The sequence below is a fragment of the Lepisma saccharinum genome, chromosome 3 (genome assembly GCF_977018435.1).
Source record: "Lepisma saccharinum chromosome 3, izLepSacc3.1, whole genome shotgun sequence".
NCBI lineage: Eukaryota > Metazoa > Arthropoda > Insecta > Zygentoma > Lepismatidae > Lepisma > Lepisma saccharinum.
This window is the reverse complement of record NC_139231.1, coordinates 68,771,939-68,799,718: the sequence shown is the minus strand read 5'-3', so window position 1 is coordinate 68,799,718 and position 27,780 is coordinate 68,771,939. Positions and strand designations below refer to the sequence as shown.

Below are 27,780 nucleotides of genomic sequence, written 5' to 3'. Positions count from 1 at the left end.
TTGTAAAAAGGACAACTTTGTGGTCATTTTGACTCTAAGTATTACTTTTCACTCCCATAAACACGAATTTACACCAGCTCAAATAGAAATTCTGAACAAACCTCTACTCCACCTCCGAGCCGGCTTTCCCGCTTTTCATTACATGTAATTCTATTGATAGTTAACTTTCAGCGACACAGTTTAGTAGATATAGTCTGCTCTATACATATACATTTATTTATACACACACGCCAGAACATTCATTCGATTTTTAAAACAAATTTATTTCCGAAAACATGGAAGAAGTGTGAATTCCTATGCTGGTGCTGGTGCATGTCCCGTGGCTGACGTCATCCGTGGAGGTTTACGAATGGTTCCGAACTTTTCCGAATGCCGAACTGCACCTCCCTGTGTGATGAGGCCTTATCCATATGCACACAGACCTGATTTATTGCATTTCCATACAAACGGGGCAGATCATCTGTATAAATTGGTGTGAGGATATGTTGCTGATAAAATGCAGAGTTGATTTTGCCGTTTTTAGGCACCTGCCGAATCGTTAACTTGCCTTCATAACAGTATCCCGCGACAACCAGAAATCCCTTAGCGAAACTTGCTTTGCACTGATGCACACACACCACACACACAAACTTGGCATGATACTAGAGGCCTTTGGCTTTCTCCTGCTGTTTGAATCATTCAGATCGGTCGATTCTGTGAGCAGGGGTGAAGGTTTAAAATCGGACACATATAGATGGATCAACCTTCTGTAATCATGTTATGAAAGAGACAGAAGTATGATGTGCGGAGTAGCGGAGACTAATTTTTGCGAGGTTTAATAGCGAAAACTAGAAGAGAAAAAAAGGAATGAGAGTGGGGATAGCAAATCTGCAGCACAGAATAGATCAGGCACAGCTGTGGTAGCATGGACATATGAGAGGATGAGGCCAGCAAGAGTCCACACTGGACAAGCAGTGGAAAAGAGGCCAAAAAAAAGAGCAGAAAGTGGAAACTGTAGGAGGATCAGAAGGTTGAGATGCTGGGACTTGTATATTGACCCAGTCAGAGACTGGAAACAATGAATGATAATGATAAGTAATGAATCAATTTTTTTATTAAAAAAATGTAATATTCTTCTTATGACATATGATACATATTTTAGGAAGAATCAAATTATTCTGGTTACACATAAAAAGATGCTTTTAAAAGAATTATCACTTTTAGGAACTAATACTTCCGTCGTTTCAAAATTTCTGGTCGCCAGTGGATTGGATGTGTTTCTTCATTCTGGAAAACAAAATACCATTCATTACATTATGAATTCAAGTATGCTTAAGAAAGATGGGGTTTAAATGAAGCATAAAGAAATAGAATTTAATAATTGTAGTGATATCCACGATTGCTCTTCATTGACCACCTGAACATATTCACGTTGAATACCCATCACCAATTCCAATGCAGTGTACAACTCATGGTTACATCTTGTTTTGTTCAGATACTGTAGGAGTCTGAAACCTCACCTTGACTTTATGGACACACTTTATCATGTCCACACAAGAGTCCTGCATGGGACCACTTTCGCTTGCTCTTAATTTTTCTAAGTTCCCCAACTAGTGTTGTACTGCTATACTTTCTTCTCAGTTCTCCTTTGACATTAGCTATCGGCAAAATAATTTACCACAGTTATATTTAGTGGTTTTTATTTGATTTTATCTGCGATGTTTCATTCTGGTTTCCGAGAACTTTTTCAAGCTACACATACAACAATACAACCTCACATGGCTAGTCACTCTACACTTCTAAGGAATTAATGTGTGTCCTTATTTCCTCCTAGATAAAACTGTCTTTTCCACCTTGCAGGTGTCATAGCTGGCTGTTTCTCCCCCTCTCCTCCATCCTGTAACCTACTCTTCTTGTCTTCCCTCCCCTCCTCCTTCTGGTGGCACTGACCTTCCCTTTCTCCTTGAACCGATCTCGTAACATGAAATCTTCCATTTTTGTGCAGAAAATTGAAATGTCGCAGATAAAATCAAATAAAAACCACTAAAAATAACTGTGTTAGATTATTTTGCACGTACAAAAAGTGGTTATGCAAACCTTCAAGCAGAACATTGATATTAGCTATCAGGTTTCTTCGTCCAATATTTGTATGTTGTTCTGTTTCAGATATCCAATGTTTTTTTCTATCTTTGTACCAATCCTCCCCACATATTCTTCCTCCTGTATATATGCCGAACTTCTTTCTCTCTATCTAGGACCTGTTTAGGCTTACAATGTTCCTCCATTCTAGTACAATGTTCAAACCATTGCATGGCTATCCGCTCAATCATATCAATTAATGGGTTTTACTGCAATTGATCTTTGGTAGTGATGTTTCTAATTCTGTCTCTTCCAATCTTTCCTACTGCTAACAAAACAGTTCTGCTTAACTGCCCGAAAAAAATATCCATATCCTTTTTTTCTTTCTTTTCTAATACTACAGAGTTGATGTACAATTAGCTACTTTGACATCAAAACAAAATACTGGGAGCACCACAACGCATCTGAGACTGTATCGTCATCATCCTTTGCCATTTCCTGCCTCTGGCAGGATCAGCATAGAAGTAAAGCCTCTCCATTTTTTCCTGGTCTCCCACCACTCCTCTCTTTCCAGGGTGTTCCAATCTTGCCTTCTTCTCCTAACACTATCTGCTCTTTCCACCGATATCTTGGTCTCCCCCTTGACTTTATTCCCACTCCTTGTGCATTGTAAGCTCTTACTGAAAGTCTTTCTGCATCCATCCTCTTCGTGTCCGAACCATCTCATATGTGACTGATCTATTCTGTCCTGACGCTTCACCAACCCCACTGTCTGTCGGACCTCCTCATTCCACCTTCTAGTCTTCCCCAATATACTCGTTAAATATTATATCTCCACGTACTGCATATTTCTTTTGTCACTCTCTCTCATTGTCCAAATCTCTGCTCTGAATGTAATTATTGGCACATAGTATGTGTTATATATTACTTTCTTGCATTTCATAGGTACATCCCTGTTCCATATTAATCTTCGAACACTTTCATATAGTCCACCACCCATTTGTCCTCTTCTGCTTACCTCCTCATATATTCTTCCACTTCTCTCAATTATGCTTCCTAGATATTTGAAGCTCTCCACTACCCTCAACTCATCCCTGTCCATCTCTATTCCTTGTTCATTTCTGGCTCTTTTTCTTGTTATTAGTACCTCACTCTTATCTGCACTGAATTTTATTCATTCTCTTCTGATTTCCTCATTCCAACTATCAAGTTTTCTCTTTACTTCTTCTTCCCTGTTTCCCCATATTACTAAGTCATCAGTGAACAACAGAGCCTTCATCTCTTCCTCTCCTATAATCTTCCTCACCTTTTCGTTAATTGCATCCATTGTAATTATGAAGAGTAGTGGGGAAAGAGCACTTCCCTGTTTTAGTCCATTACTTATACTGAACCACTCTGTTCTTCCCAACTGGTGTCTTCACATAGCTCTGGTTGGCCTTATATATGCCCTGCACTCTACACACTATCTCCTCCTCGACTCCATTCTCTCTCTTAGAGCCTTTCAAATCTTTGTTCTGCACATGTTATCATATGCCTTTTCTATATCTAGGAATACCATAATCAAATCATATCCATACTCATAGTGACTTTCCTAGCTCTGTTACTTCCCTTATTCTTTTCTCTAATACTTTCTCGAACACCTTTGCTGAGTGACACATTAGTGTTATTCCTCTGTAGTTTTTACATTCCTTTCTGTCACCCTTCTTGAATATGGGAACTGTAGTCCCTTTGTCCAATCTCTTGACACTTCTCTCTCTCTCTCTTGCCGCACTGTTTTCAACACACTGTACAGCCACTGCACACCAATCACTCCTGCTCCTAGTATCATTTCCACTGGCACTTCATCTACTCAAGGTGCTCTACCTCTCGTCATTCTCTTCAGTGCTTCCTTCACTTCTTTCCATGTGAGATTAATTTTTCCTTACTATTTTATTTTTCCTTCACTCCTTCATGTTCATTTCCTTTTTTCACTTTCAGCAATTTCTTGAAATGATTTCTCCACAACATTTCGCCTTTCCTCCTTTAGCTTACATCTGTCTCATCTTTCTCTCATTAATCTATACAATACTTTCTTGTTCCCATCTACATCTTCTTCTAGCATTTTGAACCATTCTTCCATCCACTTTCTTCTTTCCTCCTTTACTACTGTTCTTACCTCTTTCTTCTCTTCCACATATTCTTTTCGTGCATTTTTGTGATTTAAATTTAAACAATTTTCTAAATGCATCATTTTTGTTTTTCACTGCCTCTCTAGTTCTTTCATTCCTCCATGGTGTTTCTTTCTTCTTTCTTTTCTTGCTTGTCCTTCCACATACCTTTTCAGCTGCCTCTACAATTCGGTTTTAAATCTTATCCATTCTGTTTCTACTCCTTTGGGTTCATCACTTGGCACTTTAGTTCACAATATTTCTTGATATTTCTCTTTTATCATCTTATCCTTCAATTTCCACACTCTTATCCTTCTCTCTCGTTCCTCCCTTCTATCTTTTATTTTCCATCTCCTCACATCTCCTACTAGTAGCCTGTGGTCACTAAGTTCTCACTGGGTATTACTTTAATAATGTTCATTAGCTTCTTTACTTCCTTGCTTACCAACAATCTATTACAGAATTTTGTTCATTATTCCAACTGTATCATGTAATTGTATGGCTGTCATATTTCTTCTTAAACAGTCCGTTTCTCTTACAAAAGTTCAGTAGCCTACTTTCCTCCTCATTCCTCTGTTCCCATCCATCAGCTCCAAGTATTTCCATATACCCTTTCCTATCTCTTCCCACTCATACATTAAAATCACCTACCACAATTTGCAATTTCTTTCCTACATGTTCTTAATAATCTTCTTCAACTTCTTCTCCTTGTACATCCTGTTTCTGGGGCATACACTTGAAGTATTTCTATTACTTTCCCTCTTACATTAATTTTTAATCTTATTATTCTGTCATTTACCCTTTCTATGTCCTCACTTATTCCACTTCTGACTACAAATCCAACCCTACTTCTCCTGCCTCTTCTGTACCTGCTCAGTACAGTTTATAGTCTTTCCTCAATTTCATTTCTCCTCTTACTTTCCATTTCGTTTCTCTCATTCCAAAGATGTCGATTCCTCTTCTCTCCATTACATCTACAATTTCTGTAGTCCTTCCTGTCAGTGTCTCAATAGTTCACGTTGTCTCCAATTTCCAGTCCGGCTTGCTTCTTTCTTTTTTCGATTGTTTTATATTTTCGGCTGTCAGCTAATCGAGTCTGTCACAGCCTACACCTGGGTGGTGGGACTGCCTGCCACCTGTGGGTTCTCAGGTACACCCTTTTTTTGTCAGGGTTCCAACTCCCTTAGCCTTTCAGGATCCCTCCAGGCCCATAAGGCAGTGGGGGCAAACACTTTTATGGCAGTGTTTACTTGCCATGACACAAGGCTGCCGATGGGTAACTTTGCTATTTGCTGAGTATGTTCATGCCACTGGACACCCTCTACACCCTGATAGCCTTGCTGCCTTGGGCCGGGACTGCTTACTTGGGTTTCCCCTTATTCACTGCTTCCCCTCATATCTGAGGGAGGTTTCAGTTTCTGCCACCTGTGATCTGTCCAGTAACTGAGGCTCGCACTGGAACCTGAGACTTTATACAGATGGCAAAAATTAAATAAATAAGAAGCAAATATTTAATTAATTTTTCAAGTGTGAGAAAATGCCACATACGCAAAAGCACATACTCTTATCTGAATTGAAATGGAAATAATAATACCACAAACAACAACATTAAAAACTATTGATATTTCATGGATATAATCAGGGTAAATGAAAGGATGGTCACATTTGTAAAAGTATGTGCACCAGAACTACTTGGCTGGATGACATCAATGCCTGAATCCTTTTTGTTGCTATTTGTATCCTGATTTGAATACAGGTATGAATATGCAATGCAATCCATTTTAAATTTAGAGAACTTACAGCAGTCTCGTCCTCCTTATATATCTTGATAGTTTTGTCAGCTTCTGTCGTGATGAGACGGCTCCCGCTTTGATCAAAGATCATGGCAAAGATTCCAGATTCACTGTCCATTGATCCTGGCTGCACTGGTGCCTATGGAGAAAAAATATTTCACCTGATAAAACCTTTCTAAGTAAAGCTAAAATGTCTCAATTTAAAACAATATTTGCTTCTACTATTTCTACTTAATTTACAGGCCTGATATTTGTTTTATGTGTGAAAAAAATTGAAAAAAGTAAGAAGCTGCCATTTCCCTGCCACTTCCTCCTTTTTATGGAAGAACAAGATGTGCAAGAGTCTTTACAGTGCAGAATATGTGTTAACAATAATATAAAAGAAGAAAATTGTATTTCCAGCAAAAAATAGCGATATGACGTAAAAACTACAAACATGACAAGGTATCTTTTAAAAGATAGGTGGTACCCTGGGAGTTACATGAACCTATCTTTTAAAAGATAGGTGGTAAAGAAAAGGTTAACAGGTACGAGTGTACAGTAATTGTAACATAGAACATACTAAAGTAGTGCTGTATTACTTGTTAAAGTAAGTAGAATATTCAATAAAAGCAATGAGATCTCCTGATTTTTCATACTGTATTATTGGTATTTTACCAACTAGGATGACGTTTACAAACACTGAAGTCAGTGATGGCTTGTACCCACACATTCGCACATATTATTAGCATTTTACCAACTAGGTAACAAAAGAGGTCATCCCTATTTTATGTATAAATTGGTTATTGAATCACAGAAATCTAATACTGCCATTGAATGCAATTTCGATGGTCTACGTAACACAGCTTTGTATCAAGAGAGGATTGTGAATCGCATTCTGTGTGTGTGAAGTAGACATGTGAAGCTGAAAAACCGCTCACATATAAACATAAACTAATGTTGATCTCCATATAGATATAAGGAAGTTATTTTTAATCACAAGCATTCAGAACTTATTTTTTTAAAATACTAACATAATAAAACGATGAAATCTATAGATGGCGTTCATTCAGTCATAGACATAGGAAAGCAAAAACTTGTTACAACAAGTAGCTCAGGTTATTGTTTATTGAATAACATTATTATTATTAAAGGCTTTCATTTTTGTGTTACAAATTGTTATGGTTACTATAATAAGTTTAATGTCAAAATATTATTATTGAACTGACATCACAAGTTAGATTGAATAAAGCGGTATCTGATCACTCATTTTGATAATATCGTTGCATGTAAAGCATGGCAACTACAATTCCTTGAACAACCCTCAAACAAATCACATGTAGCACCACCAAAGAAAATAATTCGGATGAAATATCATGTTTGTATGATAGAAAACATACAAGTGAATCATATTTGCTGTAAATAATTTAGAAATTTATTTTAATTTGTAAATCAGATTTTTTTTAAACATCAACTTTCAATATCTGGAAACCTGTGTTTTGTCACTTACCATGTTCTACACCTGAGCACTTCAATTTATTCTCCTGCAAACAGTTGAGAAGCAAAAATGGGCCCCTTTATACAGGAATAAACTTAATATTCTGGTAATGATTTAATGTGCTATTAGAGGGGATATGTTTATTAAGTGTAATAGTGCAGTTTTTAAATCAAATTTGAGTTTATATTCACATTTTTAAAACCAAAATGTCATTTTATATGCTGCTTTTTCACCGCTATAACAGCGAAATTTCATTTCACTTACCACTTATGACCAATCAAGAATGGGGCATACATCCTCGAATACAACAAAAACACCACACTACTCCACTCAAGTACAAGGCTCATTGCTACCATGGCTAAAATGCCATGGGAAGCCATTTTGTTTACTAGTGATACTAGCGGAAATTAAGATTAATTACCAAAAACCATAAGAAACAGCCTAAAACCAAGTAAAAGCTGCAATCCATGTCAAAATAAGTTATTATCAACGTGCCAAAGCCATTTTTCATGCATGAGCACCATGTGCTACAATTTACTTATTAGGATACATTTTTATTTATTTACGTATTTTCAAGATAACATTTGTGTAGGGGTAGAATAACCCCCTTGTCTTGAATATACCATCCATTTAATTTAGTTAACATAAATATGCATAAAAAACAAAAATTGATGTTTTTTTTTCGCGAGCTTAAAAAGCTCCCATCCTAGTCTGACACCTGGTGGCCAGACTTGGAACTACTTGATCCAAGCTACCTATAACCTCAGTCAGCCAATGGGAAGCATCCCAGGCCATGACATCATGAGGAAGGTAGCAGATTTCCTTATTATGTGTGAGGTAAGCCCTCACGCTTCCCTTCTGTTAGATTTTGACCAAGTAAGGTCACGACAAACGAGTGTGCCATTTTTCAGTTACGTGAGTGATGAACTATCATAATAGTGAATTATAGTCCCTCGAATACCTAGCATGGGCTAAAAGGTTTGAAAGTACGTAGTCAGAAAAACTTTCTATGCCAATAATCGGGACTCGGGCATGCCGGAAATTGCTAAATACAAAAAATGTGCAGTTTGCGATCTCAGTTTTTCTCGCATATGGCCACGTGGCTATGTTAGCAGGACTATCGGATGCATAGCTGAGGGAATCCACTTCAATCCAAGCTCGTAGGAGCCATCCACCACCCACGACCTCCTCAACAGTCAGGATAGGGTGCAGGACGTCCAGGAGCATGTGTTTTTGTACTGCTAAAATCTGGCCCCCACCCAAAAAAAAGAGAGCCATTTCCGAACATAGTGTGCGAGTGTGCAACAAAGGCCTCAAATAACGTATAAAGTGTCCATATCTATACATTGCTGATTCCAGTTACTGTAAGTATCAATATGTTGTTTTTATGTGAGTGCTGTGAATGTAAAAGTGCATATATGTTTATTTTCCTGTAGTTTACGGTTATTACAAGCACAAGATGAAGGGAGTGTGTGTTCTCCTGAAACGTCAGAACAAAAAACTGTTTTCTTATGCTTGTAATAACCGTAAAATACAGGAAAATAATTCTACAATGCAAGCAATGAATACATACAAGAAAAAGCATATATGTTTGTTCGGGCCTACAATATTTCAAAATGTCTGTGTTATATTGGCCAATAAATATGTTGGTCCAATGAAAGAGATCTAGTTTCATTCCTGGATACGTAATTCTGCTAAGTTCTCCTCCACTACCGGATATTTAGGCTGAAAGTTCTTTTAGATACCAGCGAGTCTTCTGGGGAATACTCACTGATAATCTGGGAACACCACACGTCGCACGTGGGAGACGTGTGGCTGCATAGAGTAGCCTGGGAGTTGCATTTTTAGTTGCCTGCATTTTTTTGTAGTTACTGAAGACAAATAGGTAACCAAACCGATAAGTCAAGCTCAAATCTAAAAGTACAGCTCCCGAAACCCATCGCACGCTTTTGAACCCGAAATTGACTTCTTTTTTTTTGTACCAAAATTTTGCTTTTTTATATACCAAAAATATGTGCCTCTAAGTATTAATAATATTAGGAAGACATGGTCACCATAAAGGAAGAATTAGCAACACAATACCAATTAATCTGTCCTACCCCTATTGTTAATTATACAGGGTGTTTCTGTGACCATGTTACAAACTTTCAGGGATGATGGAAGGAGACAAAACCATCAATATGAGATGAGCAACCCCTGTCTGGAAAAGCCTTGTTCAGAAGTTACAAGCCACAACCATAGTGACAAGAAGGGTATGCCAGCAGGTTCACCTGATCTGTTCCCACTTTATTTATTTTGTGGGGTCACGTAAAAATTGTTGTGTACAAGACACCTCTGGATAATGAAGAAGAACTCCTGGCAAGAATTCTTGCTGCCAGTGATATCACCAGAACAACTTCAGGGATGTTAGAGCATATGCAGCAGAGCTTCTTGCAATGCTTTCATGCGTGCATTGATTTTAAACAACAGCTACAAATGCATTTATCTTGGCTAGTTATGTATGATGTAGTAATGGTAGGAAATATTAATTTACTTATTCATTAAAGCTACAATCAAAGATATTTCTTACTGTTCGATAACCATCCAAAGTTTTGGTTAAACTTTAGTATTGTTGAGACTATTTTATGCTCAGATGGGATAATCGGGACTGGACCTACAGGTAAAGTGGCACCAGAGCCACTGTGGTAGTTTCACATCCTGGAAAAAGGGACTGCATAGAAAATTCTACCTTCCAACAACAGTTTTGATTTATAACTCTTGACTGGGGCATTGTCGAACTGAGATTCCTTATCTCTTATGTCCATAAACAAACAACGTATCTGCTAGTTTCTCAAGGTCACATCCTTTTTCCGTTTGTGGTGTTCCCTACAAGTTTGTGGGTTGCATAACTCAGAATTGTTTTGGAACCCTTGAAACTTCTGAATGAGGCGTTTCCGGACAGGGATTTCTTATCTCATATTGATGCTTTTGTCCTCTTCAATCATCCCTGAAAGTTTGTAACATGGTCACGGAAACACCCTGTAGATCCTTATCAGGCACAGAAATTCAAATCAAATCTTATAAAAGTCTAAACTAATTTCAATTCCAAGTGTGGATGATCTCAGGTAGAAATAACGTTACTGCAAAAAAGTAGAACTAGGCCTCACCCAGCATCTAATCAATGGGTACCTGGGGGCAATCCAATTTGAATAATTCGCTTTACTGAATTCTGATTCCCCAAAATTCCTTACCTGTAGCCTCTGGAAGTTGTAGCCCGTTCTCCAGTCCCAGCAGTGCAGGGTCCCATTGTCCCCACCAGACACCAGGACTCCCTCAGGGTTGATTGCCAAGCAGTTAATAATGGCACTGTGGCCGGAGAGGTTCTGAATGAATTTCCCATCAGGGCACTTCCACTGCTTGATATTGTCTGGGGAAGCTGACGCAAACATGTACCTGCAATAACAAAAATAAAAAAGCATTCAGAAACATTCTAACATAATTCAACTGATATCTAATTCCATTTAATTTGAAGAGGTTCCTTTGAAAAATTTATTACTGAAAGTACTGCAACATAATACAACAGTTGAAGCTGGCAACTGTGAATAATTTTTACTGTGGTTACTTTGCTACTATTTTTTCCCCCAGATGGTAAAAATTATGAGTATACCCAAGAGCAGTGCTTACGTTTTCATAAAAAACAGATTTTTATTGTTCAATTAATTTTGGTGGCCACTTCGGATGTGTCTTGAATAAGTTCATTTAATTGTCATTCATACTCACATCTATGACTAGCCAAAAATGGCAGACAAAGCTATGTAAAAGATAAGAAAGAACTGTAAAGACCACAAAGATTGATCTAGCATACTTACAGCGTTGGATGCGTAACCAGGGCCCTTACACTCTTCTTGTGATTTGTGAGAGTGGCTCTAGACTTCCCAGCAGCTAAATCCCACAGACGGATGGTGCAGTCATGGCTTCCAGTGATAATCTATGGTATTGGAAAAAGTTAGTAAAGCTATGGTATTGGAAAAAGTTAGTAATGTGACAAAGCAGGAAATTTACAGATTCAGATCTACTCACCAACATGATTTTGAACACGATTCTGTGCATATATGTTGCAAGATGCAACTGCCTTGAAAGTGTTTTACCTAAACCCCATTCAAATGTATTGTCTAGCCCAAGGATTACATCCTGTGAACTCTTGAAAAGTCTCAGTGATTAAATTCAAACTGATCCTTTTCAATACCAATACATCGGTATTGGCTCAGCTCTAAAAATTAATACATATTAATAATAAATAAATGTTGCAAAACCCATGAGCTCTAGTTATAACTAGGGAGAAGATTTAAAGGTGCAGTACCTTGTAAAATTATAGCTGTTTTCATACCGATTGTTTGAGGTATGTACTTTAGGAAATGAAATCAAGTAAAATGAACACATTCTATTACACCTTTTTGTGATTGATTTGCTTTATTTTACTTTGCTTTTTGGTGCCACTTTCGGCAAATTTGCGAAGATGGGGATGAGTGATGACATGATGAATGAACACCCAGAAACATCCAGGCCGGAATTCGAACCCGGGACCCCTGGCATGTTAACCACTCTACTATGGGGGCTTAGATTAGCACATTTATCCTTTTTTTTTACTCCATCTTTGATGCTTGAGCACCTTTTTCCTTCCATTTCTTTCATGTTTTGTTAAGAAATAAAAATAAATGGTTTTCATTCTTCTTGAGCAGCTACATAAAATCCTACAGTTTTATTTTGCAGAGCAGAACAAGAGCTATAAAATGGTAAAATATAATCATTGCAGCCCCAATAGTTCCCAAGATAATGTAGCAAAATCCGCAAGAGAAAACACAAACCGAGACAAAACCTATTCGGCAGAACTACAGTTCTCTATGCCGTCCACGTGCATTATATACAGAAGGGGCAGAAAAAGAAAGCATTGAATAAACGCATTTTATCAGCACCACTTTTTCTCTTTCCCGACCATAATTTTGCACCTTTAAATCCTTTCCCTAGTAATTACATTTTAACAGATACCTACCTGTGGTTCTGCTGCCTGGCACACCACACTTGCTACTGTATTTGTGTGCCCCGTAAGGGTGTGAACATTAGCTTTGGTCCTCATATCCCACACGCGTGCTGTAGCATCACGGCCAGCAGTCACCAGCACATCTATATATGGATGGATAGCCAAAGCATATACTGCACTCAAGTGACCATGGTAATGTCTGATAACCTGGAGAGGAAAGAGAAACGAGTCTCGCTGATTAAAGGATACTAATATTCTTTCAATTCAGGTTATTTTGCACAAGTTTTCTATCTCTTGAGTTAATCATAAGGATGAATTATGAACTGATGAAATAGACAATGAGACAAATACATACATCAATGCCTTACACAAGGTTCAAACCTGGAAGCTATGGTTTTTGTTGGTGCATTACACCAACTATTCTACCACAGAGTCTGACATATTTATCTTACATTGTCTCTTGTAACTGTGCTGGCATATGTCTAAGTAAACCAAAAATTCATTCCAACATGAAAATTGTTGAAAATGAAGAGACCTATCAAATGAACAAACATGCAAAACTATAAACGGACAAATAGGAAATTTTTGATGATACTGGTAAAGTGTAGATATAAAACTAACCAATATTTATAAATGAAGTTCCACCAATGCAACATAAAATTGCAAATATTCTTGAAGAACATGAATGGATCCATAAATCAATGTACATAACAGGTGACTGCAATGGGTTTTAGTCTTGGAAAAAAAACCTGTATATTTAGACACTTACTTTACAAAACCAACCATTTGAATTATACATTAATATACATAAATATTAGGGATGGGACCGATTAATCGGTACTCTATCGGTATCAACCGATATAGGCATATCGGTGTATCAGTAAAATTACCAATTATTTTACCGATCAGATATATTGATAAATATCTGATAATTTAGTACAAAATTCTGCCATTTTGTTGTAATTTTTATGGATAATCTCCATGCCCAACTTCTAAAAGAGTAAATGTCAAAATATGCAATTTCTTTTTCACGGAAGTCACCTTGAAACACACATTTATTAAGGAGGTCAGGTTCTTCAAGGACAATTTCTAATTTTATATAGGATCGGTAGAATATCGGTTATCGGTAAATTTTATATCGTTACTTTATCGGTATCGGCCAAAATCTTATATCGGCCCTTCCCTAATAAATATATAAACAAAACGACAGAATTGTGTGCAAAATTAAATGCTATTTACGACGGTCACTATTTATATTTTGAGCCTTGGCAACACTGATTGAAGTTAGGCGCGATTTGACGTTTGCATGGAATCGTCTGGCATTATTGACCATAACGTACTTCAAATGTTTTGTCAATGGCTTCATTTGTGTTGTTTATGTTGCCTTGGAGATTGCGCGACAACAATAAAATGGAATTAACTCGTGAACATTTTCGTGCGATGATTTTTTACGATTTTCGACGTGGATTATCAAGACAAGAGTGCATCGATCAACTTACTTCCACATTTGGCGATGAAGCCCCATCCTTTGCCACTGTGAAACGCTGGTATAACGAATTTAATCGTGGCTGCCATTCGCTCACCGACGAGATTCGCGAAGGTCGTCCAAAATCAGTTGTTGTTCAAGAAAACATTGATGCTGTGCAAAACCTAATACTGCAAGATCGTCATGTGACATACTGTGAGATTGAGGCCACCATAGGCATTAGTTCCACCAGCATATATAAAATATTACATGATCATTTAGCTGTGAGAAAGGTATGTTCTCGTTGGATCCCACACAATTTGACAAAAACTCAAAAAGACGCTCGCGTCAATTGGTGCAAACAAATGCTCAATAAATACAATTGTGGTGCTTCAAAAGACGTATATAAGATTGTAACAGGTGACGAATCATGGATATATGCATATGAGCTGGAACGTAAACAGCAGTCCACTGTATGGGTGTTTCAAGATGAACCCAATACAACAAAAGTTGTTCACGCTCGAAGCACATCGAAACAAATGGTCGCCTGTTTTTTCGGGAAAACTGGTCATGTGGCAACTGTGCCTTTAGAGGAACGTAGAACCGTCAGCTCTGAATGGTACACAACAATTTGTTTGCCAGAGGTCTTCGATCAAATACGGAAAACAAACAAACGCCGTCGGATCATTCTTCATCAAGACAATGCCAGCTGTCACACATCTCGTCTAACAACCGACTTTATGAACAGTCAAAAAATCGAATTGATGGGTCATCCGCCGTACAGTCCTGATTTGGCACCCAATGACTTCTTCTTGTTCCCGAATGTCAAGAATAAATTGCGATTGCGAATAAAACAACGATTTTCGTCGGCGGAAGACGCCGTTGATGCGTTCAAAAACCATATTATGGAGGTGTCTCAAGAAGATTGGAAAAACTGCTTTGACAAATGGTTCGAACGAATGCAAAAGTGTATTGACCATAAAGGAGAATACTTCGAAAAACAATAAAGCAGTTTTCAATGCCAAATTCCTGTTTTTTCATTGTTAGGCTCAAAATATAAATAGTGACCCTCGTACATACATATATGGTCAGTAAATTATTTGGTAATTTTACTGATAACCCGATATGCTTGCACTGGGTAATACCAAGAGAGTACCTTCATGCAACAGTGAAATGAGTAGCAAGATAACTTTTCCTGTAACTTTACTTTTCAATTTAATTTAATTACCAAAATTCAAAGAGACAGGGAACATGGGGTTAACAGTAAACAATTCTCTTAGGCTGTTGAAATAAAATATACGAATATAAAATAGTCTTTATATGAAAATAAGAATCAAGAAATAAAAATAGAATCATTATATATTGTATTTGGTACTCTTACCTTATTGTACTCCAAATCCCAACACTTAACCTGCCGATCTTCACCACAGCTGAAGAGATATGGGTGCCTTGAACTCACTGCCAAACCACGAACACTGCTGATGTGGCCCGTGAGGGAAAGTTTCAGGCGACCACTAGCCAGGTCCCAGATCTGAAATAGGAAGTAAGCGAGCAGTGAATTTGAAGTGGCATGGGAATCAGGGTGGATAAAAATCATGATTTTTTTTAAAAAAAATTAAATCGCTTTTCTTTATTTTTTAAAAAAAAAATCTTAAAATTGCTTGTATGGTTTTTGGCAACATACATATAGATATGTCTTTTATAGAAATGCTTTTTCTATTAAACGGCCCTGTAAAATATTTGTGTGAACAGTTTCATTAAAGCAAATACAAAAATATATGTAAATTTTTCCGTTTCAGATACTGTATACATGAACCTACTATGTATAGGATTGTTGAGTGTGTTCATGGAACTTTATTAATTTCAGTTACTTTTCTTCCACTGAAAATAAAACATTCTGGATGTACTCTATAATTGTAACTTAAAATATTTTTTATAGTCTGTGTAGCTAAATTTTGGTAATTAAATTTTGGTAATAGTTTGCAAAATATCAGCTGCCATGTTTATTTACAGTTTAATGGTGACACAATTTACAGTTTAACATGATTAGTATTTTGTACATTTTCCTACACAAAATGTTTGCAATTTTTCCCATAGAAATTATTGAATTTTATATCAAGATAAATTTTGGTATGTTCACAGTTTACATATTACATCTCCTTTCATATGAGCTTCACCCCATCAGTACATATATTTAGTTTCCTTTATTTTCCTTTCTTAGAGCCTAATAAACACCATTAAATAATTACAAGATTAATGTACTTTTACCAAAAGTGATTCTGATATCTACAAAATCCTTATGTACATTATTCTATAAATTATTTACTTAAAAAGTTATTTAAATCAATCCACCTTGATGGGAATATTTCCCTACATTTTAATCCTAAAAAAAGTAAAAATCAAAGTTATCCCCCGTGCATTGCACTGTGACACACAGGGATGTGGAGGTAGGGCCCCACAAATTCTCGATCTCAGCCATATTGGAGATGACATGATGAGCACCATGCTAATGCAGCCTTTACTTCCACAGGTAACCAATGATCAAAGGTTAGATGCCAGCGCCACTTTATCGAGGGAGTGTTGAAAGAATTCCCACCTCAAAATTTCCACTCACCCTGAGAATCGAACCTGGGTCTCCCACATGATAATTAGTTGCCCTACCAATGTGTCCTGGATGGCTCAGCCAGTCATTTGGCATTTTAGGATAAGCATTTGTTGATCATTTTATTTAGTTATTCGATTGTTAGCAGAAATTCCAAGAAGACTGGGAAAAGTGTTCTCTGGAATTCACATATACACAGTGAGGCAATTTGAAATCGAGACTGATTTTTCTGGGGTAAAACTGCTGCAGAAATATTTCACATGTTGTAGCAAGTCTATAGGGACAATTGTTTATCCTGTATGCGTGTATTTGAATGTCTCAGGTGTTTCAGTGAAGGACGGGAGCCAATTGAACACGACGAGCATCCAGGTGTAGGAGGGACGGTGAGAACACCAAAATTGGTTGAGAAAGTGAGGACAATCATTACTGAAGACTGAAATTTCAGACAGACTGTTACTGCTCTATTTTATCTTGAGGTACTGAAACATTTGATGCAAGGAATAACACGTGTGAGGCCCGAGTATCAGATGATGGCAGCTGGCATCTGCTTCATGACAGTGCCCCAAATACACAAGACTGTGATTGCGAATAACTTTTTTGGCCCTAAATCGACTATGTGTTGTCACACCCTGCCTACTCACTGGATCTTGCTCCATGTGATTATTTTCTATTTCCTAAACCAAAATCTGCACTGAAAGGTTTCTACTTTTATGATGTACCAACAATCAATAAGGCTACGACATGGATTTTAAACAGCGTTACACAAAACAAATTCCAGCAATCCTTCCATGCACTGGTAGGCATTGCGCTACGATGTGTGGATGCAGGAGGGTCCTACTTTGAATGATCCCTGGTAAGTAACTTTCTATGAAGACGTGTTTATTCTTTACAGCACCAGTCTCGATTTCAAATTGCCGCACTGTGTATGTATATAAATTGATATAGAAAAACAATGCAAGAAAAAATTAATATACAGCCAGATGGATGAGAGTGAAGTCACATTTATTTTACACTTAAATTTGTAATATTTTTTTTAAAAAAAATAACTGTCTTTTGGAGGAGTGGACATGAAGGTTATAGACCATCCAACTGGGAAGATAGCACATTATGTTAATTTTTAAGTTGAATACTTTCAGTGGATATAAATCCTGTCTAAAATCATCAAGGTGTCTACAATTTTGTAAAATCAAAATTCCCTGATTTTTCCAGACCAAGTCATTAGCACAATTCATGTAAACATGTGTGTAACCCAGTCACTATATTTCAACTAAACGCCAGACTAAAAATCTCATTTAACCAAGTTCTTAAAACATATTCACTTCATATTTAAAGGTGATAATGGAAAAGGAAACTGAACATAAATTGACTGTTGGTGAGCTTTTATGACAGAGGTGAGGGGTTGTATTGACTAATGGTTTGGAAATATTTTTTTTTCAAAAAACATAGCAATTATATCATAAATAATATATAACATTAGTAAAATTTAGTAACATATGTATTACTCCTAACATCTACCAAACACAAACTCCCAAGAACATGGTAAATTCCTAGTCAGTTACTGTAACAGATTTCTACATGAAAATAGTTCAAAACAATTTCTACTATAACTACCAGTAATACTCAGTATATCAAACTGAAGTATAGTTTGTCCACAACAAACACAGTAAATTTTCCTGACTTTTCTAGAATTTCCAGACTGGTAGGCACCCTGTTCGTGAAAAAAAAAAAAAACTGTTGCCTCCCACCAGAATTACTGAAAATTGCATGTTTTGCATAAATCCCAGGATAAAACAAAATCATGAAAATAATTAACTTCAACAGATTTTTTCTGAACACTAATACAAATGATAATACTGATACATCAGTATTGACATGCAACTTAATATTGGCATATGAAGTACAAATACTTCAAAAGAAAATTAAACCAACCTTTATAACTCGATCAGCTGAGCCTGTAGCAAACCATTCATTCCCTGGTTCCACCGCAACACACCGTACCCATCCCAAATGCCCTGATATGACACGATATAATTTCCAAGGTGGGTGCCACTTTGGTTTTGCCATGGTCGGGGCCCTCCTTGGAGCTATCGCCTGGACGTTGGAGCTGGGAGCGACTGGTACTGTTCCGATCTGTCCCTGGGGGTTGACTGGCACCAGAGCTCCCTCATTCACAATATTCTGGTCATAATTGTCAGAAGAAAATCCTGGGGATTCTAAAAAAAGAAAAAATTAGTACTTGAATCTGTATTTGTGTTTTTGGTTATTTTACATCACTGCATGTCCTGGTTGTCACTTGCATGTCACCTGCACTGGGCCATTTTCTCAATAGCATGGATTGTGCTCAGTTGGTTGGTGTCTGCCCTGAAGGCATAGTCGTTGCATTGTAATGAAGGGGTCATGGGTTCAATACACTGTGAAAACATATAATGGTTCAGACCCACTTTAAATTGTAGGTCCACTCCCAATTAGCCTATCTGTGCATAAAGAGAACATAAAACAAAAAAGTCAAACTCATTCTGTTGGTTACACATGGGCAGTGAATGCTTTTTTACGGACTGGATGCGAATGTATAGTTTGTCACTTTGATGTGATAACCCTGTGTTGCATGCAATTTGTCTGAAAGCTGCCTAAGGAATAACAACACAATTTTTTCATATTACAAGACAATTTGTAACCCAACTATATGCACTGAATACATTACACTGAATATATCAGATTGATCCTTCAAGAACCTAACCATTACAATACATTTTAGCGCAATGGTTGTATAATTATTGAAAGCATCTCTCTGTAAAGTGGGATCGAGTCAATACCACTTTCACTCCCGCTGATTCCCACTGATACTGATACTAGTACTAGTACTAGTATCAGTACTAGTACATGTAACAATATAAAGTTGTTCAAATATTTATATTTTTTTTCCATACTAGATCAATTCACAAGTTTTATTTTTAAATATTCATAATTTATGACACAATAATGGTGCAAATAATGAAGATTACACATCTAGCATAATTTTATGGATATTTGGATCCCACAAAAGTATCACATAGCATTCTGAAGAGCCTGTAAATTTTCAAAACTTCAACACAATATTGGCCGGTGATTAAATTCCAACAGATGCTTCCCGATACAAATACATAACTATCAGTGTTGGCTGAGCCCTGTTATTAGTGTTGTTTGGAATAAGAACACCTAATTACGATGAAACAATTACAATAATCCTTAAAATTCCCTCAATTCTTCAGCTTTAATGTTTCTTCTTATTTAAGCGTGGACTACAAAGAAAGCAATGGTACTGTGGAATTGTAAGAGGTGCAGACAGGGAGGGAATGAGTGAGGCAAGAGGATGTGTTGGTCTCTCGTGCAATGAGAAATCTCTCAGCATCTGATTCATGAGTAACACTGCAGTGCGGCATTGTAATCATGGCAGAAGAAAAAGAAGGTGGTTTCTTCTGAAGTATTTCTAGCTTCTCAACGCAAGTGACTCCCCACTACCCTGCTGCTTAAGGGCCATGTGGTGCAGTGTGCAGGATGGAGCACTCACTAGCCTCCACAGTGCAAGCAAATTGCTCAAGCTAGGTGTACAGTTTGAAGCAAACTGTATCTAATAAATATTCAAAGAAAACATTTACTAATTAGCACTAATTACATTCATACTACACACATTGTATATAAAAAAACATACAAAAACAAGATTTCAAAATACATTACCTGTAAGCATTGGGTGTGGACTAGGTGGTGCTGATCCCAAATGGTCTATGCTGTGAATATTCTTCATGGCATTGCTTGCTTTTACTTTCTGTATAATGTATCCATATGTATCTCTTGATTTTATACCTTTCTTCACTTTATCACTACAAACAATAAACCAGAAATGAATATAGGAATTTCAAGCAGCATCCAAGTAAAATATAAAAAACTTCAATAAGGATTACGGCTCAGATCATACAAATAATAATGTAGTGATGAGGCCGATATCAATGCAATGTATCATTTGAGAAAAATTGCTGGAAATCAATGTTCCTTTATTATTATTATTATTATTATTATTAATTAAAACCCGCTTTCACCTTACGTAAATTCTGAAATGTAAATGAAAGCATCTAAGAACATGATGCAGAAAATTAAAAACCTTTACAATTTCATTGATGTGAAATTTCTTTCTTCTATTTTATTCGCTTCGATTGGTGGTATAATATATTATTATCATAGTTAGTGATATAGTTATCATTTTCTCTTTTAAAATCCTTCCCAAATATGTACATATTTAAAATATTTAGTTGCAAAATTTAAAATTCAGTACACATGTACACTCTTCATCTTCAGGACTCCCACATATCTTGTGAAAACAAATTTCCTGACTGTTCCAGATTTTCCAGGCAATTTAAAAATACATTTCCAAACCATTCTATGGTACTTTAACATGTTAGTATGTAACCAAATTTTAAGTATTAAAGTGCACTCACTAGCTATTCAGGTGAATAGTTTAATCAAGATCGTTCAAAATAAATTAATAAAAATGAACTATAGAAACATTTGGATTTAGAATATCTCCACCAAGAAGCTAATTCAAGAAAAAAAGTGAAATTTACTGAATAAAAAATCTTGACAAGTACAAAAATTCTTGATTCTTATCTGACTTTTCACATTTTTGAATGTATTTTAAAAATTCCCTGACTTTATCACTCATAGGTAGATTTTCCTGGCGTTTCCAGGATTTTCGCAACAGTGGGAATCCTGACTTTTAACCCAATTAAAGAATATAGTTACTCACCCCTTCTCATCTATCGGAGGCAGAAGCCCATGATCTGAGAGAAACATGTCATGCGTCCTCTTAAGAGACCTGAAGACCAGCGTGTGTACAGAATGTCTCTGGACATCCTTTAAAAAAGACAAAAATTGAGCAATTAATGGTGCATCAAGGAGTGAGCCCTGAGAAGGGTGAATTTAAGCAGGTGCAGAAGATACATTTCTACGTTCTATTTGAAGGGCTCGGGTGTAAAACATGGTAAGTAACAAAATGCAGGTTTCGAGATATTGAAAGTTGATGTTTCAAAAAAATGTGATTTACAAATTAAAATAAATTTCTAAATTATTTACAGCAAATATGACTCAAATGAACACCATTAGAACAGTATATTTCTTTGTTTTATTATGTTAGTATTTAAAAAAATAAGTTCTGAATGGTTGTGATTAAAAATAACTTCCTTATCTCTAAATGGATATGATTATCCCTAAGAAAATGTTTTTTATATGAACGGTTTCTCAGTTTCACATACCTCACACATACAGGATGCAAAGTTGTGAAACGTAGACTATGCAAATTGTGTACAATTGCAAAATTAGACTTTTATGATTCAATAAGCAATTTATACATAAGGTTTAAATCTCTAACTTCAACACAACAATTGCCGGCCCCCGTGGCAGAGTTGTTAGCACATTGCGCTACAATGCCAGGAGTCCCAGGTTCGAATCCCAGCCTGGGCATGGATGTTTGTGAGTAGTTATTCATCAATTTCATCATATCACCACTCATCCCCATCTTCACAAATTAGCCAAAAGTGAAGTGGCACAAAAAGCGAAGTAAAATAAAACAAATCAACAATTATGGCCTTGTAGCTTTCTGTTATGTTTTTCTTTAACTTGACATATTCGTAAAGAATGATTTCAAATGTACATAGGGCTTACGTTTTCTCTGAAATTTAGCTCTTATGGATTAAAATAGTTATAATTTTGAACCAAAAAGAACGAATATTTGAATATAAACAATAAAATAATTTGCTTTCATCAAAGTCTCAAATATCATAAATACGAAAGTTAATTAAATTGCAAATCGGTAATTAGGTCCACCATAAAAATGTCATAACTTTTAAAATGCACATTACAGATTTATGAAAGAAATATTTGATAAAAAACGATTCATATCATATCACATGTTCCTCTCAAGTGTAAATCATGGTATCTTAAGTAGCCTTAAATGTGCATTCCTAATTGAAGATTCACGAATTTCTATGTGACTACAGTTATTTATATCTAGTAGAAGAAAAGTATGTGCTTTTCTCTACTAGATCGCAGTTCACATATAGGTACGAGAGTAAAATTTATTTCGAAACTTCCATCATGAGCACTGCTGCATGTAAACAATGGTATCTGCAATACATACCACGTTTTACATGAATAGGTGGCCAAGCACAGTTTTACTCGCATCTGCATTGGTAACCTCTTCATTCTCCTCATTATTTCTTGGTGGTACATATTCCGGGTCTTTATGTGAATCATATACACTTTCTAACTCGTTTTCATCTTTGCTGTGGCCTAAATACTCGGGAAATGTCTGAGACACGTTGCAATTCAGTAACAGCCGTTTCACCGCCAACTTTGCTACTTACCATACTTTACATGAAACAACTGGCAGATATCATAACTTTCAACATGTCTAGCTCTGTCATCTGTTGACGAAACAAAACACTTCGAGTATGATTCGACTCTGTTTACGATGGACTGCACGATGCAGTCTCCAAAATTACCAAAATGTCACTTGCCATATTTTACGCACGAGCCCTTCAATTATCTCATCTAATCTATTTCTTCATTATTTTCAATTCTCCATGCATTGGCCTAGCCAAGAATGGGCTTACTTGGTCTCTCGCTTACCAATAGTTGGAAAATTATACTGCTCTACAATGTAAGTTTTATGCAGCTTTCAGACCAAAGTGACAAGTGACACAGGCACCTCCACATCGAGGCAGTACAATGCACGCTACTGAGAAAATGGTCCAGTCCAACTGAGTACGAAAGGTTCCATTTATTTCTGAAGTTTGATTTCCAAGTAACACACACAGTTTGCCATGTGTCCCTTGGGTACAAAAAATTCCCAAACAGATTTTCTTTTATAAATAGATTTTCAGGTACTGATTTTTTAAAAAATGGCATTAGTCTTCATTGATTTCTCGTATTAATGTAATACCACAAAAAAGTAAAAAAAAAAAAAAGAAGTTATGTTGTAATGGGTGAGACCTTAATTTGCTCAATCAGCATCAAAAAAAAATATTAATCATCGTGAGAACTTGCTTAAAAAGTAATATGCTAAACATAATATTCATGCAAATTAACTCACAAAATAATGTAAATTTAGTATTTTATGTGATTTTTACTGTTTCTTGCTAATTCCACCACATTTTACACACATACTATGATAGCCATAGCCTCGTCAATTCATACTCATGGCGATTTTGAGATAGCTGAAATATAGGACCTGAAGAAGGGAACAGTTGTTCCCGAAATGTTGTCGGTGTACAAAATTGATACTCATTTTACATAAGTAATAAATAATTTTGTATTTTTAATTTTTAGAAATACGAAAGAATATATATAGAATTGAGTAAGTCGCACAAACCTGAAGTACGAACTATGAAAAACACCAGAGTATCACAAATTTTCTGCTCTTTTGAGCTCAATGCATTTGGTTGAGGCAAAAGTGGTGTTTCATGAATACAATAATCACAACTGATATCAGAGAGTGAGAGTATGTTATGGGTAAGTGTATGGATGGAGGGAACATGTTAGAGTGACCAGACGTCTTGATTTTCACAGAACAGTCCTCTTTTGAGGGTCATGTCTTGCGGTCTGCGATGCTACTCCAAAAAACCAAATACGACCTATTTTTGATCAACGTCCTGCAAAATGTACTGCAAAACATCCAGACTAATTGTTTACCTCTGTGAAATTGTTAGTGCCCTTTAAATTAATAGTACTGTTAGTTTGTAAAGATATACTTGTAGATCTAAAAATTTTCATGCTCGCGGCCTTAGTCTTACTGTAAACGTTATATTTATTGGTTAGAAGCAGATATTGCATATACCTAGGTATTTAGCTGCTTCTAATATTAATATTTTAATATTATTTCACAATGTGTGCATGTTCTATGGTAAGAAAGTAAGGAAACAAACACACGTGCATGCACAAACAGTAAGAGCGAGACGGATAGGTAGGTTAATCTGTAAAATTAAAAAGATAAGCAAGAGGGGAACGAAAAAGAGAGAAATGAAAAGTGAAATATATAAGAAGGGAAGACCTTTGTGGCAGGAGTGGTTGAATGCTAGGATGCCAGGGGTCCTGGGGTTGAATCCCAGCCTGGGGATGGATGTTCCTTGTGAGTGCCTATTCATGAATTTAAAATGAAACAGAGGAAAACCTCACCAGTCTTACCTATAGAGTGACCACAAGGTAAAAAACCTTGGACAAAAAGTCCCTTCTTCCGTTCAGCTCGGGCCATAAGGATGCATGGTCCACTCTCCATCTCCCTCCTCGCGGGAGTACGATGCACAGGAGTCGCGGGTCTGTGCAGGTTGTTTTGCTTGTGGTTCCACTATAGCACCAATTCTGGCATGTGTTTGTGGTCTGTTATGTTTATGTGTACATATAATAAACAGTTGTTGGGAGTTTGCAATATGGAGGTAACAATGCACCTTCATCTGACTTAGAACAAGTGTGTGGGGACAGAAATGGCACATCCCTTTCACAATTCGTTCTTCACACACAGGAGAAATTGTGATGGAAATGCTGGTACCCTCAGGGGAGGAATTAGTCCAATTTCTTTGTCTCTAGGGGCAAAATATCAATGTTATGTGGTAGTTGTGAGAATGAGTTAGACCAGTTCCTAAATTTAATTTGAAGTCAAGTGGAACAACTTATTCCACAGAATAAAGCCATACAACTAATTTAATATTTTATTCCTTTTTCACTCTTTAAAACCAATACTAATATATTAGTTTCAATCTGAATCATTTAGAAACAATTCAAAGGCTGCTGATAACAACAAATATTTTTCAAACTCATTCATAAGCGCAAACAACATTCAAACAGTAATAACTGAAGAGACAGAAATTGATTGAAAAAATAATACAATAAATTTTACATTTAAAGTGTTTTTTATTCTTAAGAAACATTAATTTTATTACTCTGTAATATACCACAGTAAATGTGTGAATTTTCAAGAACATTGATGTAGAAATTGATGCAAAACAAATAATCCTCCTTGAATGCAAAATATTGAAAATTATTCCAGATTACCCTAGAAGTCAAAGGGGAAGTACAAAAAGATATTGCACTATTCTTACCTCACCCATGGCTTCTTCCTATGTGCAAATCGCACTTCTAGAAGATTGTCAATCGAGTCCTAAGGAAATAAGAAAAATATCAGTGTTGAAAGACATAATGAGAACTAATGACTAGACATAAAAGATTACATATGTTACAGATTTAAGCATAATTATCCTAGTTAGAAAAGATACACAAATAAGATAAAAATGTAAAGGGCACCAAGACAGGGTGACTACTCTAGGATCATCATAAAATTCCACTATAATTCCCAGTTTTCAAGGTGAACTTTCCAAAAATTCAAGGATACAAGCAGATGTTTTCTCTGTTTCAGCATCTCACCACACACACACATAATTATATTAACAATATAAAGGTTCTGTGCAATTCCAATGTATCCAAAAATTCTAGCAACATTCAACTGACCGGTATACATACAAACAAACATATTATATATGTACATAATTTAAAGAGTGGAGTTTATATTTGCCATTTTACAAACTACACTGGAAATACATCTACAAACACAAGTCACAAATGTTAGGGATATTCTATGAAAAATTGTTCATTGTACAAGGATTTCAAATTTACCTAACGAAATATCTTATCTTGCAATAATAATTCCTATATGAGATAGATTGTTTTGCAAAGGACACTAACAGATCAAAGGGACTGAGAGAATTCTGTTTTATTTTCCACACAGCTTTCTTATCTTACTCTTTCTCGATAAAAATAATAGCTAAAATGTAAAAAACTTGCCTCAGAACATTGATAAATATGTATAAATTCAATGGGATTTGGATTAATAAAAGTTTTAATTTTTCACGTCTACACAGAAAAATTCAAGCAGAATTCCGCATAATTCCCGGAGCTAATAATTCACACATAATTCCCAGAATTAAAGGAATTCCCGGTGAGTAGTCAGCCTGCAAGACAACATATCTACAGGGTGTTCCAAAACATTTGGATTATGTTGCATAGCCAGAGACAAGAAAAGTAGTGTGGGATTCTGAAGTACATCTTTCTAGTATCTTTAAGCCACCTCCCCCCCTCTCTATCCACTGTGTTTAGCATCCTAAAGCTTTCACTTCTGTAAGCACCTTATTCTGCAGTACAAGAAAGCAAGATGGATTTGCAGTGGTCAGGAAGTAATTTTCTATTATTTTTCACCCAACAAACACCACTTATACACATCCCATGTGATGGGAGGTGCATGCTCGAATTCTGCTGCTTTTCTTGGTGTCTCAAAAGTTACAAAGTGAAAAATCATTGGAAATGGCCATTTCACTTTCATAGTGTGTTTCTTTCTTAATTGTTATATCTAAATCTCTTTTCCTATATATAACTAATTAATAGTCAATTATTTATATATATATATATATATATATATATATATATATTAATGTAATTTATATTACATTTTATATTACATTAGAGATGCTGCTCCCATTGTCCTCTTCACTCTAGGTAATATAATTGCACGTGGTGATAAATACATTAACCAGTCAATCAATACTCTTGACATATTTAATGGCATTTATTATCACCTCAGTGTTACCTAAACTGTGATGCATGCATGTAGACATTGGGGCAATACCAGCTTCGTTGAGATCACATCACGATGTCGAGGGGCTCCTTAATAAATCAAAGTTCTTAGTTGTTCAAGACTTTCTTTTAATCACATCATTTAAATATAGAAATATAGAACAAAGTTAGAAGAACGTAATAACGGAGAATAGAAACCAACATTTTGAGATACCCTTACATCGCAGGTTAGCGGAGTCCTTATAAAATATACTGTTCTGATTTCAACACGTTAATCGGAAGTGAGTTCCCTACCAACACTAAGTCCCATAAAACTTTCTTAGAATCTCTGTACCATTGCTTAAAGGTGAAGAAGCTAAGGAGACACTCGGTACACGTAAGAACAACACATAACCTCACAGAGGATTATACTGGCTGTGGGTCCATGTGCCAGAGTTTTCATGGGAAAAGTACTGTAGAACCACAAGCAAAATGCCTGCGCAGACCTGCGAGTTCTGTGCATCGTACTCCCACGTGGAGGGGAGGGGCAGAGTGAAGCATGCTTCCTTATGGCCCGAGTTGAACCGATGGAGAC

The 27,780-nt window shown here is 36.3% G+C and overlaps 1 protein-coding gene across 1 annotated transcript in view; it reads right to left on the bottom strand.

The window, feature by feature from the left end:
- Nucleotides 1-1,081: 1,081 nt before the first annotated feature.
- Tango4 (transport and golgi organization 4) overlaps nt 1,082-27,780 on the bottom strand; it is a 37,546-nt gene continuing 10,847 nt past the window's right edge. Inside the window, exons 2-11 of the mRNA XM_083119931.1 lie at nt 25,682-25,740; nt 21,337-21,443; nt 20,274-20,416; nt 18,489-18,772; nt 15,339-15,488; nt 12,505-12,699; nt 11,324-11,442; nt 10,706-10,907; nt 6,006-6,137; nt 1,082-1,266 (exon numbers count right to left, since the gene is read on the bottom strand). Of these exons, the coding sequence (XP_082976057.1) occupies nt 1,207-1,266; nt 6,006-6,137; nt 10,706-10,907; nt 11,324-11,442; nt 12,505-12,699; nt 15,339-15,488; nt 18,489-18,772; nt 20,274-20,416; nt 21,337-21,443; nt 25,682-25,690 (1,401 nt within the window). The 5' untranslated portion in view covers nt 25,691-25,740 and the 3' untranslated portion in view covers nt 1,082-1,206. The remainder of the gene's footprint in view (nt 1,267-6,005; nt 6,138-10,705; nt 10,908-11,323; nt 11,443-12,504; nt 12,700-15,338; nt 15,489-18,488; nt 18,773-20,273; nt 20,417-21,336; nt 21,444-25,681; nt 25,741-27,780) is intronic.